General features: G+C 34.3%; 1 protein-coding gene across 1 annotated transcript in view; it reads right to left on the bottom strand.

Moving 5' to 3' along the window:
- Positions 1 to 3,231: 3,231 nt before the first annotated feature.
- The window catches only part of mtnr1aa (melatonin receptor 1A a), a 46,881-nt gene continuing 32,374 nt past the window's right edge, over positions 3,232 to 17,738 (bottom strand). Inside the window, exon 2 of the mRNA XM_051105600.1 lies at positions 3,232 to 5,168. Within this exon, the coding sequence (XP_050961557.1) occupies positions 4,300 to 5,168 (869 nt within the window). The 3' untranslated portion in view covers positions 3,232 to 4,299. The remainder of the gene's footprint in view (positions 5,169 to 17,738) is intronic.

Raw genomic sequence — 17,738 nt, 5'->3', positions numbered from 1 at the left:
GTGCTGCCATTAAACCAACCCAACCAATTGTACTGATGTAACTTTTCTGGGCCTCAGATTAGATGTGTTCACCTTCAGGCTGAGCATGCGAAACAGTGCATGCCTGTTAGAAATTTTGTCTGCCTCTCATCTGACTTGAAACTGCACCAATGCCATGTCACTATAACATATGCAATATACATATGCATATTCTGACACCTTCAGTTTCACTAATGCTCAAAAATCTGTTTTTATAGCAGTAAAAACTCTTTTCATGTAGACTAATGATTAAAAAATATAGACCAACTTTACTGGTATTTAGATAGTATTGCCTTATGATGAAATTTATTCTTGTACATACAAGCACTGTATAAGCAATACATAAAAGTATTTTTAAAAAAGTGTTTCTACGCTTTTGTTACATGAAAACATTAGTGTATTTGACAAATATGGTATCCAGTCCATGTCATCACTCATAATGTATGAAAACACAGCACAAGTGTTACTACAGGAAGCAGCCAAACTCCGGCCAATCACATGTATTTCTTAATCACATGCCATTTTTATTGCTTAAGGGACTGGCTCAACAACAACCTAGATGCCAAACTAAGTGTTTTGAGGAAAGCTTGAACCAGCTGAGCATCTATTATAATATACAGACCTCCTTGTAAGTGTAAATTATTAAGAACTTTGATGGTGATGGATAAATGATGGACAAATCTGTGTAAAATAAACACATCTTGTGCCCCAGGATGTTTTCTTTTTCACAGGAGTTTGGCATCCAATCATACAGGGCTATGATTCTCTCCCATGCTGTCAGTGGGTTTGCATGCCAGTGAATTTCATGCAAAAGTGAATGCAGTTGAAGTTTTAACTAAAGTTGGTTCTGGACCCAATTTCGTGAATGCTGGATCCAGATTCACTTAGTTCAAACAAAGCCAACACCTAAAGGAAGAGGCCAAATTACCTATTCTGACTAATGCTTCATTAACATTAGAAATACTAATGGCATCCCTGAAAGAAAGAAAGAAAGAAAGAAAGAAAGAAAGAAAGAAAGAAAGAAAGAAAGAAAGAAAGAAAGAAAGAAAGAAAGAAAAATAGCAAAGATAGTGATAGCAAAGCTGAATTTTCAGCAGCCATCACTCCAGTCTTTAGTGTCACATGATTCTCTAGAAATCATTCTAATATGCTGATTTGATGCTCTGTTATTATCATGTATTATTTTTGCTCAGTTATTTTAGAATGTTGAAAACAGTGTTTGCTACTTAATGGTTTCGTAGGAATGCTTTAAGGATTCTTCAGTTAATGAAGAGGTGCAATGAACAGCATTTATTTAAAATGAAATTGTTATATCTTTACTGTCACTTTTAAACAATTTAATGCATCTTTGCATTCAGCAAGAAATGTTTCTTGATTTTAAAATGATTTCTCAAGGATCATGTGACACTGTGATCATGTGAAGATGACACTCATCACAGGAATAATAATTTACATTTTATTCAAACAGAAAATATTTTTATTTTAAATTGTAATAATATTTTAAATTATTGCTGTTTTTACCCTATTTTTGATTAAATAAATGCAGCATCATTCTTTTAAAAACATTTTAACTTTAACTAAAATGTACACTGTGTACATTTTTTGCAAGGTTATGATGACAATCCACATGATACAGATGATTCAGATTCTCACTCAAAGGTTGGCAAGAATTTAATATGCGTTCTCTAGTGGCAAAGTGTGGTTGTGCAAAATCCATACACAGACAACTGCGGTTTGTTGCTTAGACACAAAACAACGGAACTGGGTCAAATAACTGCTCTACAGGTGATTCTCCACTGGAAATGTCTAGGAATAGCTTTAATCTCTGTCTGGGAATCCAGACCTTACAGGCTCATACCTCAAATTAAATGGACTATTTCTGAATCAGCTCTGATATCATCATATTACAACACACTAAACCCTGATTACACTACGTCCAGCTTTAAAATAGCCCATATTTTGTCTACAAGAAACAGCAAATCAACACAAATTTGTTTATCTTAATATTGCAGTTTGCAGAAATTGCAACCACTGTAAATTACAGCCTCCACAAATTTGACCAAGTCATGTTCCAACCATAACCATACTTGGATGGGGTCAAAGTAAATCACCCCTCCTTCCACATAACACGTTCAATTTTATACATAGATATGAATCTCTTGGTCGCAGAGGGCGATAAACGCAGGAGAGGCTCAGATTAATGCATAATTCTGTTAGAGGGCAGTGTAAATCCTGGCATTTTTATGTCGCTCATTCATTTTCTCACGCACTGGTTCAGTCAGTTGGCTTGGATTAAACAGAATGATGTCATCACAATGTGTCATGATTCTGAGAGAGAGAGCAATGGTTGGCGTTCAGCTAGAACTATTACATAAGCTTCAATCTAATACTGTACTTTAATACTTAGTGATACTACCTTTATTTTGTCACATTTTCTACTGTTATTCAAATGGTGATGCATAATAATGGTTGGCGTAATATTATTCAGTTACACTGCAAAAAAAAAAATAATAATAATAATGGCAGTGAAAAACAATTAATTAGTATTTGTTTTGTTGTTTTCCAGTAAAAATATGTCCATATCTTAAAAAAGATGCCAAATTTTTATTATTTTCATTAATACATGTATTAATGTAATAATAATAATAATAATAATTTGTGAGATTTATGCTTATATATAAAAAAAGATTTCCAATGACATAAAAAAAATATATACATAACTCAAGATACAGTACTGTGCAAAAGTCTTAGGCCATTAGTATTTTCACTAAAATAAAATAAAATAAAATAATGGTTTTAAGCCAGTTTCTATCTTTTGCTGTAGCGTGTCAGTAGGAAATATCAGTTTACATTTCCAAACATCCTTTTTGCCTTTAATTGTAATAATTCAGTGATATTTTGATCTCCATCATCCAAGACTCTTGAAGAAACCTAACTAAGAAATAAGAATGGCCTAATACTTTTGCACCGTACTATATTCTCAGGAAATAAGTCTTATTTAAAAAAAAAAATAATAATTTACTTTTATCTTAGGAATGATGGAATGATTAAATAATCGGGAAATATTACATTTTTACCAGAAAGTCAAAACATAGTAAATAATAAAATTACTACCACTATTAATAATAATAATAATTATTATTATTATTATTATTATTATTATTTTATTTATTTTTTGGCAGTGCATAGTCTAATTCTTTCACGTATTCGAGATACATATAATATATAAATTTCACAAAATTCTGCAGAAATTTCTATTTCATTTTTTATTCATCAAAACATTTTACTTTATTATTTTTACTCAGTTTGCATATGAACTTGTCATCAGATCCATGCATACAAAGAGTGGAGAGAAAGAGAAAGATACAAAGAAAAATAAAGAAAGAAGATAAGGAGATGTTTAAATAGACAAAGACGGTTAGTGGTAAAAATGAAAACAATTAAAAACAAAAAAAAAAAAAAAAAAAAAAAAAGAATAGCAAGAAGAAGGGATAGAAACCCTAAAGAAAATAAACCCCATACTTTTCAAACATATCTGCAGGGGATTGTGGGAAAGCAGCAATCCAGGTGTATTGCTTTCTCAAATGTAGAGTAACAGTGTTGAACCGGGTGAGGTCATCTCAAAACAGTAAACTCTGTAACAAACTCTTTTGGTAGTGTTTATAAAGTTTCGGTCACATTTGTGGCCAGGCATTGTAGCGATATGCTGATGGGCATGGCATCATTTTGACAACATTGTTCTTCGTTCTCCACCGAATGATCAACATCAGTGAAACACACTCAATATATATTTATATATACAGTAATATATCAATCATACCTTTATATTTGTTTTTTGTTCTCCTCAGACAAAGATTACTCATATAAAATAATTACACAAAGTATGTCTTACATAGATTTGCTGATACAAGTACTGTAAACATTTAAACAAAGAATTCATACATACATACATACATACATACATACATACATACATACATACATACATACATACATACATACATACATACATACATACATACATACATACATACATACATACATACATACATACATACATACATACAAGTACATCTGACCAAGAATGCAAAAAGTGCTTTATAAAAGACAATAATAATAATTTTCCTGTTTGTTTTGATTGTGTTGAGGCAACAAATCACAGTTTCAGGGCTAGACGCTGCTTCCTGACAACATATTTGGTTATCAGATTTTTTCCAAATCAAATCTGCTTAGTTTAAACCAAGGATTGTTTTTCTTTTTTCACATCTTACACAAACACTTTTACACAGAGTCCACCTTGACCTGATTGTTGTTGGTCATGAGTGGCGAGGGTTTGCTTTTGAGTCTTTCTTGCGCTTCATTAGAACTTTCCCCAAAGAAGATCCTTGCAGTACATACCGAAACCACAATACGCTTATACTCACGACGGAAGTTCTGGTTTAAAACTCCATATACGATTGCATTGAGGCAGCTGTTAAAGTATGCCATGAAATAACTTGCCACAAAAAGCCATTCAGGTATTAAAGGAACCACACGCTCTGGAGAAATCGCCACCGCCAACCCGATGAAGTTTAAAGGTGCCCAGCATACAGCAAAAAGCACGAAAACAACAAACATTGTGACGAAATTTCGCACGTCGTGCGGTGTGAGCTTGGGACGATTGTCGGGCTTTACTCGACGTCGCACCTGTATGACCAGAACCCAGATTCGCAGGTAACAGTAGGTGACGATCATGATGGGAAGGATGAAATGGAAGAAGACGACGGCGATCGTGTACGCCGAGCTCGCAGACTGCTCGAACGTACATGAATAAACCCTTGGATCATACTGCAGGGAGCCTACGAACAAGTTGGGCACAATAGCAAGCACTGTCAAAGCCCAGATTAACAATACATAGCAGACTGAGTTTTTGTCACTGTAGAGCTTGTCATATTTGAGGCTGTGGCAGATATAACAGTAGCGGTTAATTGCAATGCCGGTGATGTTGAATATGGAGCCGATTACACTGACGCCCATCAGGAAGCCACTGATCTGGCAGTGCATGTATCCCAGGTTCCAGCCCCGGTGAAAAATGGAGGTCAGGACCAGTGGATATGGATAGATTGCCACCACCAGATCCGCCACCGCCAAACTCACCACAAAGATGTTACCTGAGAAACAGACAGAAAGAGAGAGATACAGGTTCAGGAGTCTTTGACACAGTTTTGGACATATTGTGGACTGCACAATCTACAAAATTATAAAGTTTGTAACCACAAATGCTCGTCTTGCGATAGTTGGACTTCAAAAAAGTATGTAGTCACGTGATGTAGACACAAATACCAATCCAGTGTTCACAAAGCACGCATGCAAAGAAAATCAAATGCCCTTTACGAAAAAAAGGTAAAACAATGATGTCGGACGATTTTGAAGTTAGAGGAGAAAATGAGATACACTGACAAAAAACTAACCGTGCATGACCTTTCCAACGTGATTACACAATGGGTGAAATCACAGACACGCAAGACAAGCATTTGGGAGTAAAAAGTACGGAAAAATTTATTTAAAAAAAAAAAAGACCAATCGTTTTGCTAGATAAGATTCTTATTTCTCAGCTGGGATCGTGTAGAGCCCTTTGAAGCTGCATTGAAACTGCAATTTGGACCTTTAAGTCCACTATAAAGTCTGCCTTATGAAGAAAAATCCTGGAATGTTTTCCTTAAAAACTGTAATTTCTTTTCAACTGAAAGACATGAACATCTTGGATAACGTAGGGGTGAGTAATTATCAGGATTTTTTTTATTCTAGAAGTGAACTAATCCTTTAATATTATATACGTAAATAAAAAAGATAGCTAATTTATTGCAAAAGCTTATTTAAATATACATATTTTTGTATATATGCTGTTTTAATAAAGTTAAGCATGTATAAATATAATGTATATTGTTGACATATATGATTGCCACATATAATACCATATAACAAATTCATCATATACAGCTGAAGTCAAAAGTTTACATACACCTTGGAGAATCTGCAAAATGTTAATCATTTTATAAAAATAAGAGGGATCATACAAAATGCATGTTATTTTTTATTTAGCACTAACCTGAATAAGACATTACACATAAAAGACGTTTATAGTTCACAAAATAAAATGTTAGTTGAATTTATAAAAATTACTCAAAAGTTTACATACACTTAATTCTTAATACAGTGTTGTTGCCTGAATGATCCACAGCTGTGATTTTTTTCTTTTAGTGATAGGTGTTCATGAGTCCCATGTTTGTCCTGAACAGTTAAACTGCCCACCTCAGAAAAATCCTTAAGGTCCCACAAATTCTTTGGTATTTTTGGCATTTTTGTGTATTTGAACCCTTTCCAACAATGACTGTATGATTTTGCAATCCATCTTTAAGAGCCAGGGGGTGAAAACTTTTTTTAATTTGAAGATCAGGGTAAATTTAACTTATTTTGTCTTCTGGGAAACATGTAAGTATCTTCTGTAGCTTCTGAAGGGCAGTACTAAATGAAAAGAAAAATATGATATTTAGGCAAAATAAGAAAAATGTACACATCTTCATTGTGTTCAGAAGTTTACACCCCTGGCTCTTAATGCATTGTGTTTACTCCTGAAGCATCTGTGAGTGTTTGAACCTACTTTAATAGTTGCATACAAGTCCCTCAGTGTTCTCGGTGTGAAAAGATGGATCTAAAAAGCATACAGTCATTGTTGGAAAGGGTTCAAATACACAAAATGCTGAAAAACCAAATAATTTGTGGGACCTGCTAGATTTCTCTGCAGAACACTGGGTAGTTTAACTGTTTAAGACAAACAAGGGACTGGAAACAACTCTCACTAAAAAAAAAAAAAAAAAAAAAAAAAAAAAAAATCAGCTGTGGATCATTCAGGCAAGAACACAGTATTAAGAATCAAGTGTATGTAAACATTGGAACAGGAATGTTTTTATGTCAAATATCTTATTCAGATCAGTACTAAATAAAAAAAATAACATGCATTTTGAATGATCCTTCTTATTTTGGTAAAATAATTAACATTTTGTAGATTCTGCAAGGTGTATGTAAACTTTTGACTTCAACTGTAGCTACTATTAACATGTACATCACAAGTTTTACTATGGATTTACTATTTAATATATGTTACAGACTTATCTCTTCATCCACCCAGTGAATGTGAAATTAATATATAGCCTTACGGGTAACATATACAGTATATTACATTTCTGTATGAGTGGTGATAACTAAACAAACATTTAATTCTACAATAATTTTTCACTAGAAATGACAAAGTTGATCAAAAACATTTAACACACAAACTGGCCACCAAACGCAACATTCTGATGGCATTTTTATTTTTCAGCTCAAATGTCACAGAATCGAACAGACAGGATAGTGGCTAGCGAAGGATATGCTGCCTTCAAAAATCAATCAGATGAAGGTATCTCAGTAAACAGGATGCGACATGATCATTAGATTCGGACGTGCCTTGTTGTCCATATGCTGCCTGCAGAGGCAGCATTTTTCAGCATTTAGATGTAGCCTACATAGCAACTTCTCTTTTTATCATGTAAACAGAATGTTTACTAAATCTTCCAGGAGTTCATTAAAGCTTTTATTGCCCCACATGCATGAGCTGTACACCAAATATTTGTCTCCATCCATTCACGGAATGTGCATTCGTTATAAAGAAGGGTGCACGTGTGTTTATAAATGTGAGAGTGTGCGGTTATTAATTAGGTTCCCTCACTGTGTGGATGGTTAGGCATGGTCTATAGCTGATGGCTGCATTAGAGAAAGAACACGGGCGGTTTTAATGAATGCACATCTCTAATTGCCGCCAGGCACAAGGACTTGACATTGTGTGTAAAGCTGAAATAATTAACTAACATTGTAATCAAGAGGGAAACATTAAAGGCAGCTGCAGCCGAGTTGCACTCCCTTTTCTCTTAAGATTGTGTAAGAAAATGCATGTGAATGGTAACACAGATGTTTTATGTTTCATACATAAATACAATACTATATATTTGTATTTATTACATTACAAAAGCACTTATTTCACAAAAGGGAAAGAAAGATAAAAGAGATCTGTTTTTGCCATTTTCTGGAGTTGTATTTAAACAAAATCCAGCTAGAGATTTAAACAGATCAACACCAAATTAGGTCAGTGTGACCTAAAGCCCTTTGTGATGTTAAATTGCGAAGATCTAGAGTTTTCGCTAAAGGCCGTGTCTGTGGTGGCCTGACAAACTTCAATGTTTCACCATGAAAAAGGAAGTTGTTATAATTCAGGCATATAATGTCCGATCAGCCCCAAAATTCACAATTTTGATCATATTCAGTTATAGTCATAGCACCACCTGCTGGCAACAGGAAGTGGCATGTTTTATGCTGTAATGAACTTCTGATAGACATTTAATGACATCAACATTTTATTTGGCCACTGTACTCTAAAGGGCTTTGCAATGTTAAATTTCGAAGATCTAGAGTTTTCTTTAAATGCCGTGTCTATGGCGGCCTGACAAAGTTTGATGTTTCACCATGGTAATAGTAGTTGTTATAACTCAGCCATACAATGTCCGATCTCCCCCAAACTTCACACGTTTGATTAGAATCCTGGCCTGAACACATCTAAAGGCCAATATTCTGTTATAATAATAGCACCACCAGCTGGCAACAGGATACATCATGTTTGCATTAACTCAAACATACCATGTTCAGTGTGCACTAAACTTCATGTTTTATTAAAGTGTTGGCCTGATGACATCTACATACCAATATCCAGTTATAGTCATAGCACCACCACCTGGTAGCAGGAAGTTTGGCATATAAATTACTTTGACATATTCCTTCTGTATTTACCACTTTAAATGCATATTGCTCACCGTTCGCTGTTTTCCTAAAGCCACCAGGTGGTGGTGAGCCCAGGTGCAAGGGCCCTTTCAACGCTACTTGCAGCTTTAATTTCCTTTGTGTTTGTTTGTATTCTCAGTCAGAGGTTCATGTAAAAACCTTGGAAAATGTTAACTTTCACTGTTATCTTGAAGATTAATTTGACTTTAATATTTGTTTTCTGGTTTCTTCGTCTGACAGAGTGCAGAAAAAAAAAAAAAAAAAAAAAAAAAAACGTCATCAAATGTTTTCCACTGACGTCACTAGCATGTATATCATCTTAAGGTGGACTTTCAATGAAAAGGTCTTAATTTTACTTTGAGACAAACGCACATGAACCCGTCCTTGTGTGTCAGCTGTCTCGCAGCCCTCTTGCAATGTCAGCACGTGTCAGTAGTCTTGTCAAAGTGTAGAACCAAAGCACTAATTCGCGGATGATGGTGGTCTGTCTTGACGATTAGCTTGCAGTGGCCTGAAGCAAAGCTGTCACTCACATATCCCCTCAAGCACACCATTGACATGCCATCCACATAGGGGTACATGCACGCAACATTCTCACCATTTGCACAAATATCATCCTTGCTTTTCAGGCAAATAACCTTGGCTGTTCTTAAATACCAAAGGTCATTTCTCTGAGCATCCTTCTAGAGGCATATAGAAGCTCCGCCCCCATTTCTTCTACTTATATTCTGTAAAGCTGATGTATTGTAAATCTGTTGTTCCAAACCTATATCATGTTCTTTCTTTTGTGGAACATGTTAAAACAAAACATTTCAATTATATGGACAAAAAGCAATCGAGACTTATTGGAAAAACCTGTTTGTGCCAACATTTTTTTACATAAAATATTATGTACATAGCTTGTTTCAAATTTTGCAGCATTTTTAAAAGTGAACTGTCCAGTTAGTGGCAGTAAAAACATCTTCAGTTTCAGTTTTTCTAGATTTTTTAAAAGTTTTATGTAGGAGGATGTGTGTCATTTTACTCAGTAGAATATAGTCAAATCATAACATTTAAAAATTTTGTTCCTCTATTAATATTTTGTTAAATAAGAGATTACTCAATTTGGTTGTATTGACTATTTTGTAATAAAAACAATATTTTTATTTAATAAAAAAGAAAAAGAAGAGTTTGTCCATGTTCCTTGAATGGCTGTCCACCCTCTCGTATTGGGGAATCCACCCCTTTAAGAAAAGGCCATCCCCTTCGACAACCAGACTAACTATTTAGGTAGTCACAGTTTGTTGTAAGCTAATATGCTAATTGAAGCTCAAAATGCCTACCCTGTCGTTGTTCCAAAATGTCCACCCTGTCGGCCACTTATACTTGATAGGGTGGACATACACATGATAGGATGGACATTCATTCATTTGTAGTTAATATTGTTAAAAACTAAAATGAATTTGGAGGCTTGGGGGTTGTATATTAATGTGATTGAGAATGTAATTATATTATGTATTAGTATTATATTATTTTTTTGGATAGTTGGATAAATATTTCATTGTCATATATTTGTCACGCTTTGTTTGTTCTGCTTTATGTGTCCACCCTGTCATGTGCTGGTCCACCCTGTCATCTTGATATTTTAAAATAATATTTAAAAAAATAATTCAATTATATCTATAAAATCCAGTGTGTTCAATAGCTAGGTGTGTGGGCAATAACATGCAAACAAAAAACTGCATCCAAATATCAGTTTTCCCTAAATAAGACAAAATACATGTGTGAAATGTATGAAATGTTTCTTTAAAAACACATGGTTTACATAAAATCTTTTATGTATTTATAATTTGTAAGCAAACAAATAACCCTGTTTAGGAAAGGGACATTATACCTTTCAGAAAATATAATTTGCATCTTAATATTGCAATGAAAACTTATTTGACAATAATATATATTGTATGTCCATGACAGGGTGGACATATCTCATGGTTTATGCTTTGAATAATGGCCCATAATGATCTAAAAAAAATGTGTGGGAGCTCAGCTAACATGTTTCTATAGTACTTGAGTGTCTACTATTTATGACATGACAAAGTGAATGGGATATTAAGACCAAAATTTTTGAGTATTGTGAGCGTTGAAAGGCACTCTATGGTGATATTGACACATACCCAATTTAGCTTGTTTCTACAAAATCTCTGAGCTCTTTTATCATGAATTGTTTTTCATTGGTTGTGTTCCATCTCCATATACCACAAGCGAAAGCTGTACCAGGTGAGCTTCTGAGCAAGTTTACTACACCAGAAAATCCAAATATCGAGCTGCTTATGTGATGCAAACATCAAAATTTATTCATTTTTTAAATCATGCACTATGGTAAAACTGTTTTAAAGGCCATAACATAGTGTGATGCAAAAAAACATGTGAAAATTAGTCTTTATTAACTGATAATCTGCCCCTAGTAATCACAATTGAATTTTTGTGTGAATTGCATGTATCGGTAAGTTTTTGGAGTTTTTAGAAAAACACTAATAAAACAATGTTTTCCAATGTGCCTGTGTTCACAAAAACTGTTGAATCATTCAAAATTCATTCTGCAGTCCAGAAACAAAGAACATCATACAGAATTGCAATCACATAAGGGTGTGTAAATGATGACAGAATTTTCATTTTTGGGGTGAATCTAACTGACTCTAAACATACACTTTCCCATGGAGACATTCAAAAGTTCACAAAACAAGTTTGTTTCAAATCACTCAGCAGTCACGGTTTGTCCTAAACTCAAGACCTCGGATGGAGCCATTACAGGTTAAGTCTTGATGCACACTGACAGCAGAGGTTACTTGGGTTGTCTCCATGACGACTTCACTGGTGCACTCAGCTTATTTGTGACTAACAGGGGTACATGTTGAAGGCTAGGCAGCCTTCATTCTTACGGACAGAAGGAATGGAAGAAATCAAAGAATTGTCCTTGACAAAGTCCCAAGGGAATGTAATGCCACTGGCTTGGTTTTCCTTGGCTGTGAGTTTGGGTTATCAGAGCGATTAAGGTGTCACTCAAACCATTTTATTTAGCTTACAGGGAGATAGTACTCTGGCTCAAGGAAGACATTCCCCCATTTTCCCCATTACTCTTTCTAGTTGGGTCAAAAACTCTTAAATTTTGTCCCTTGAGGGATTTTAGGATACAAGCAATACCCAGACTGACAAGTGACAGAAGCATATTACCGGAAAGATATGGGTCCCAGTACTTTTAATGAGTGTGAAACCACCCTTAAACAAATGTCCTCTGACATTCCCTCTAACCACTAAAAATTTTGCAATCTTCCAGCTTGGGTGAGTCACATTAGCATGTGCACTTCATCTACACTTGTCATGGTCTTCCATCTAATGTACAGAATGGCCATTCACATGTTAAAAGGTCATGCTTCGGGCATGGTCAGACTCGTCAGGTGCGGCCAATATCCTTGCAACGCCATGTTGTCTCAATTAAAGCAGAATGCCTAGGGTCAGAGCTCAGAGATTGGTCAGCAGGTCACCATATCGACAAGGTCAGCTTCCCTTTCTTCCTTGCGGCAGGTGATTATGCATAACCTTCAGGATAATGTATGTTAATATATGATAACACCTCACGAATATGACTCCATTTCAATATGTCAAGGCATGCCATTTTACAGATGCATCAACAGAGGATACAGCACTGTAATTGTACGCATACATTACACTTACACTGGACTACTTCGCAATTAACATTATAAATACGGTGTTAGTGTAGAAACATTATCATGAATGTCACTCTGCTTTACATATAAACAACTCTTCCTGAACTCTTGAAATGGAAAAAGTTTTCCAAATAGATTGGCGGATATGATTTTGTAATGGGTTCAGTGATATATGTAAATTTTAGGGATAACAGCATGACTAAATTTAATTCAACAGTCATATGGTTTTGGAATGTCTGCATTCTTCCACGGATGCAGATGGAACACCAAAATAAAATATACATATAGTGATATACATACAGTATAAGAGCAGGGGTGTCCAATCCTGCTTCTGGAGGACCAATACCCTGATAAGTTTAGATCCAACTTGCCAAAACATACACTACCGTTCAAAAGTTTGGGATCAGTAAGACTTGTAATAGTCTTTAAAGAAGTCTCTTATGCTCATCAAGGCTGCATTTATTTAATTAAAAATATAGAAAAAAAACAGTAATATTGCAAAATGTTTTTACAATATAAAATAATGTTTTTTATTTTAACATACTTTAAAATAGAATTTATTCCTGTGATGAAAAGCTGAATTTTTATCAGCTGTTACTCCAGTCTTAAGTGTCACATGATCCTTCAGAAATCATTCTAATATGCGGATTTATTATTAGAATGATCAATGTTTGATAATATCAACAGTTGTGCTGCCAAATATTTTTTGGAACCTGTGATTTTTTTTTTTTCAGGATTCTTTCATGAATAACAAGTTTAAAAAGTACAGTGTTTATTCAAAATATAAATATTTTATAACAATGTAAATTATTTATTATTAACTTTTAATAAACTTTTAATTATTAACTTAATACATCCTTGGTGAATAGAAGTATTAATTTCTTAAAAAAAAAAAAAAAAAAAAAAAAAAAAAAAAGAAAATAAAAATGACCCCAAATTTTTGAACGGTAGTGTATACATACATACATACATATATATACACATATCACTATATATATAGTGATAAGATGACCACAGCTACCGAAAGAGCTTACAGGTTGCGACAGATATAATTGTAGGCTTAAACCAAATGCTGTACCATTGTTTTTTTCCCCAAAAGGAGTCTAAATGCCCCTGGATATCGAATGGATTCTGCGCTGAAAAACTCTTTCAGTGGCTACAGCGTCACAACAAGTGTCGGCATGTTTACATCCTGCCAGGATAGCATCTAGCGTTTCTTGTCTTTTTAAAGATGACATATCATGAAGATCCTACTTTTTCCGTATTTAAGTGCCATAATTGGGTCCCCAGTGCATCTATCAACCCAGAAAACATGAAAAAGGACAACATGATAATCAGAACCAAAACAGATGTTTTTTAGTAGTTACAGGGCGGGAAGCAACAGCTCATTTTGCATTTAAAGAGACATGCACGAAAACAGCCTGTTTCTGCTTCCACTCAAAATAGGCATTTTCAAAATTCTATAATAATTTTGAGCTGAAACTTCACAGACTGGGGACACCTGAGATTTTTCATTACATATTGTAAAAAGGGGCATAATATGTCTCCTTTAAGCTCTTTCAGTATCTTTGGTCTACTTAAGACCTCAAAGGCATATGGGCTAATGTAGAGAGAACAAAGACACTATTTTATTCGTCCAGAGGAATCCTCTCATTATCGCTACAAAAGCAGTGGAGACTTACAACGCTTCTCTTGTTGCACAATGTGGCATCGTATTAGTATTTTATTTTCCAAGTTGTGGTTAAAAAAAAAAAAAAAAAAAAAAAAAAAGTCAATACAAGTCTTAATACCCAGGGTTCCCTTTAAAACTTTCATTCATTGCAACAATTTAAAATCGTGGTCAACCAACACAGCTTTATCAATGGCTGATGTAGATAAGAAAAATGCAAGGTTTTGTAATACTGACATATGCATAATACATTTAACACAAACTAAATGAATCATAATCAGTTACTCAATATTCAAAAAAAGTGGTTATGGTTTTCTTCCAATGCTGATAACTTTCAAAACAGCTACCCACAATAAATCTAAGCAGGAAAATGTATAATGCAAACCACATTGCCATTCACAAGTCGGTAAGATTTTTGTAAAGTTTTAGAAAGACATCTCCTATTGTCTCACCAAGGCTGCATTTATTTGTTTAAAAAGTTTAAGAAAGAACAAACTAACAGTTTAAAAGCTCAGCATTTATTTGAGAAATCTTTTGTAATGTGTGCTCACTGAATAAAAAAACTTACTGACCCCAAACTTTGAAACAGTACTGCATGTCTGATTTGTTATAACTCTCATGCTGTCTGAAATCTTAAACTGACAAAACAGGGTAGCTAATGAAAAAAGAATTGTTTTCCCATTTCCATTCTTTTTACCGCAAAAAGAATAACAAAAACAACTGTTAATGGAATCAGTAATGAATTGGAATCGCTAAGTGAAATCAGAATCAAAATCGTTATGAAATTCTGTATGATTTGCTATTCAGTTAGATGTTTATTTTGCATGAATCACCATCTGTCTTGTGGATGGTCCTTATGCTACAAGCTTGAATCAACTTTTCAAATCTCTGCATGACATGGCACAGAATCGCCCTTTTAATTGGCCCTGTGTGTGTGTTCACAACTCAAGAATGAGAAAGATTTCTTAACACTTCATTGACAAAGATTAACATTGCAGTAAAACCCCACAAAATGAATGGCAAAGACTGTGAGTGGAAAACAGCAAGTGGGTGGCTTTGAATATAACATTCATAATGACTGCAATTACGGTCAATAAAATGAAAACCTCTAGGTTTTCAGCTAATTATCAACCAATTACCCTTCCTTTTCAACACCCACATAGTTGGCTGTGGTCCATTTATGTGTGTTTCTGAGACAAAAATAGGACAGGGAACCTGTGACAGAAATAGCCCTCTAGTTTTTCTCCAAGCTGATTACTGTGTCAGCAAAAGCCCTTTCACCTATGCAGTCTACCATAACGGGAACCCTGCGTGAAGTTATTCGATTTGGGCTGATACTGATATCATGTTTATGAACGAGGCAGTCAGTTCAGAGAGTAATGACAAGCCTCTCTCTCTGCCCCTGCCTCGCCCGCTCACGCTTTGTATACAGCAATTCTGAGTCTGTTTGAAAACAAAAGCACTACTTTGATGGCTCTGTATGAATATTAATAGCAGTACTCCTCCTTAGAAGTTCATATACACAGGCTGAAGAAAGTAAAAGTGGAAGTATGAATTTTATTTATGCATCTGAATGGAAATGGCTCTCTTTTACTGTCATGGATTCCCCCAAGGGCACACAGGCAAAGCACCAAGGTCAAATAGTTTTCAGTCATTGGGTTTAGTGCTGCACTCAGAGGCAACAAGGTGTTACATGGAGGACTGTAAGCACAGTAATCTGCCTGATTAACTCCCTTCAGTAAACAGCGTTGAAATTCAAAACCAACCCCTCCAACCATGATGCCACGCTGCTAGTGTGGAGTTAAACTGAGGAACAAGGGCATACACATTAACACATTAGTGTGTAGACACATGCGGCATGAAACTGCAGATGCCAGAAGCTTTGCGGCCATATTTAGAATCAGAATTACCTCAACACGCTTAAAGACTATATGACATTGTGTGTGAAGGATGACTGTAAATACAACATGCTCTGACACATGCAGCTTTTAGCACACAATAATGAATCTCGTAAACAGTGAGGTGAAGGTGAGGTGAATCTATATTACAGGTGTCACAATCTATATGTCTAATAAATGTCAAAAGATGTTTTCATAGATGTCTTTACTGCATAGTTGAGTTACTTGGCTCATATATTTATGTATTCATAATGAAGGTGTTAATTTATGGAGTTCAAAAAAAAATACTGCACAGAGAAAGCTCATGTGTTTATTGTGTTTATTGTGACATATCATGAATTAGAAACGAAACAGAAGTAGCTAAAATATGATAAATACACTATAAATATAATAATATTTGATCAAAAGAACAGCAAAAAGAGTAACATTTTGAAATATTTAAAATAATCATTTTCTATTTGAATGCATTTTAAAATGTAATTTATTTCTGTGACTTCAAAGCTGATTTTTTTTTTAGCATAATTAACATGATCCTTTAGAAATGATTCTAATATTCTGATTTGCTGCTCAAAAATATTTATTATTATTATTATTATTATTATTATTATTATTATTATTATTATTATTATGTTAAAAACAGCTGAGTAGAAATTTTTCAGGTGTTTTTGATAAATATAGCAAGTAGAAGAACTGCAATTTCCTGAAATAGAATCTTTTGTAACATTATAAATGTCTTTAACATCACTTTTGTTCAATTTACAGCATCCTTGCTGTATTAATTTCTATCATTTCTTTCCCAAAATAAATAAATAAATAAATTGACTCCAAGCTTTTGAATGGTACAGTATAGTGTAATAATCTTTTTTATTTCACATAAATGCTGATCTTTGGATCTTTCTATTCATTAAAGAATCCTGAAAAAAAAAATACTCAACTGTTTTAAATATTGATAATAATAACACTAATGTTTCTTGAACAGGAAATCAGCATATTAGAATGATTTCTGAAGGACCATGTAATACTAAAGACTGGAGTAATGATGCTGAAAATGTAGCTTTGATCACAGGAATAAATTACATTTTATAATAAATTTAGAAAGAAAAGCAATTATCTTAAATAGTAAAAATATTTCACAATATTACTGCTTTTGCTGTATTTTGGATCAAATAAATGCAGGCTTGGTGAGCAGAAGAGAATTTTGTAAAAAACATGGAAAATCTAAACTATTACAAAAACAAAATATGATTTATTTACACTTAGTGAAACTAGTGTACCACGGTTACTAAACAAATAGGATTCTGAGAGAACATGCTGGGAAACATTAAAAACTTCAAATTCTAGCAATAACATCACTAATCTTAAAAATGTCAGTAGAAGACATTCTCAAAATGGCAAACTGGCTCGTTTAAGCTGCAGTGGAGGATCCGGACATACTGTAAGTGACAGAGCTAACTGCCTAGGGCAGCACAGGGTGCTCTCAGATGTGTATTTTTCTAACCTATCACACATTCTAAGCAATTTTGCTTGATTGCGGCCACCACTCTCATTGAAACTGAATTGGGTAACTTGTGGGTAACTTGTGGGTAATTTTTTCGAAGC

This window comes from Labeo rohita, chromosome 1 (assembly GCF_022985175.1).
Source record: "Labeo rohita strain BAU-BD-2019 chromosome 1, IGBB_LRoh.1.0, whole genome shotgun sequence".
Taxonomy (NCBI): domain Eukaryota; kingdom Metazoa; phylum Chordata; class Actinopteri; order Cypriniformes; family Cyprinidae; genus Labeo; species Labeo rohita.
The sequence above is the reverse complement of the archived record's forward strand: the minus strand, read 5'-3'. Positions and strand labels throughout refer to the sequence as shown.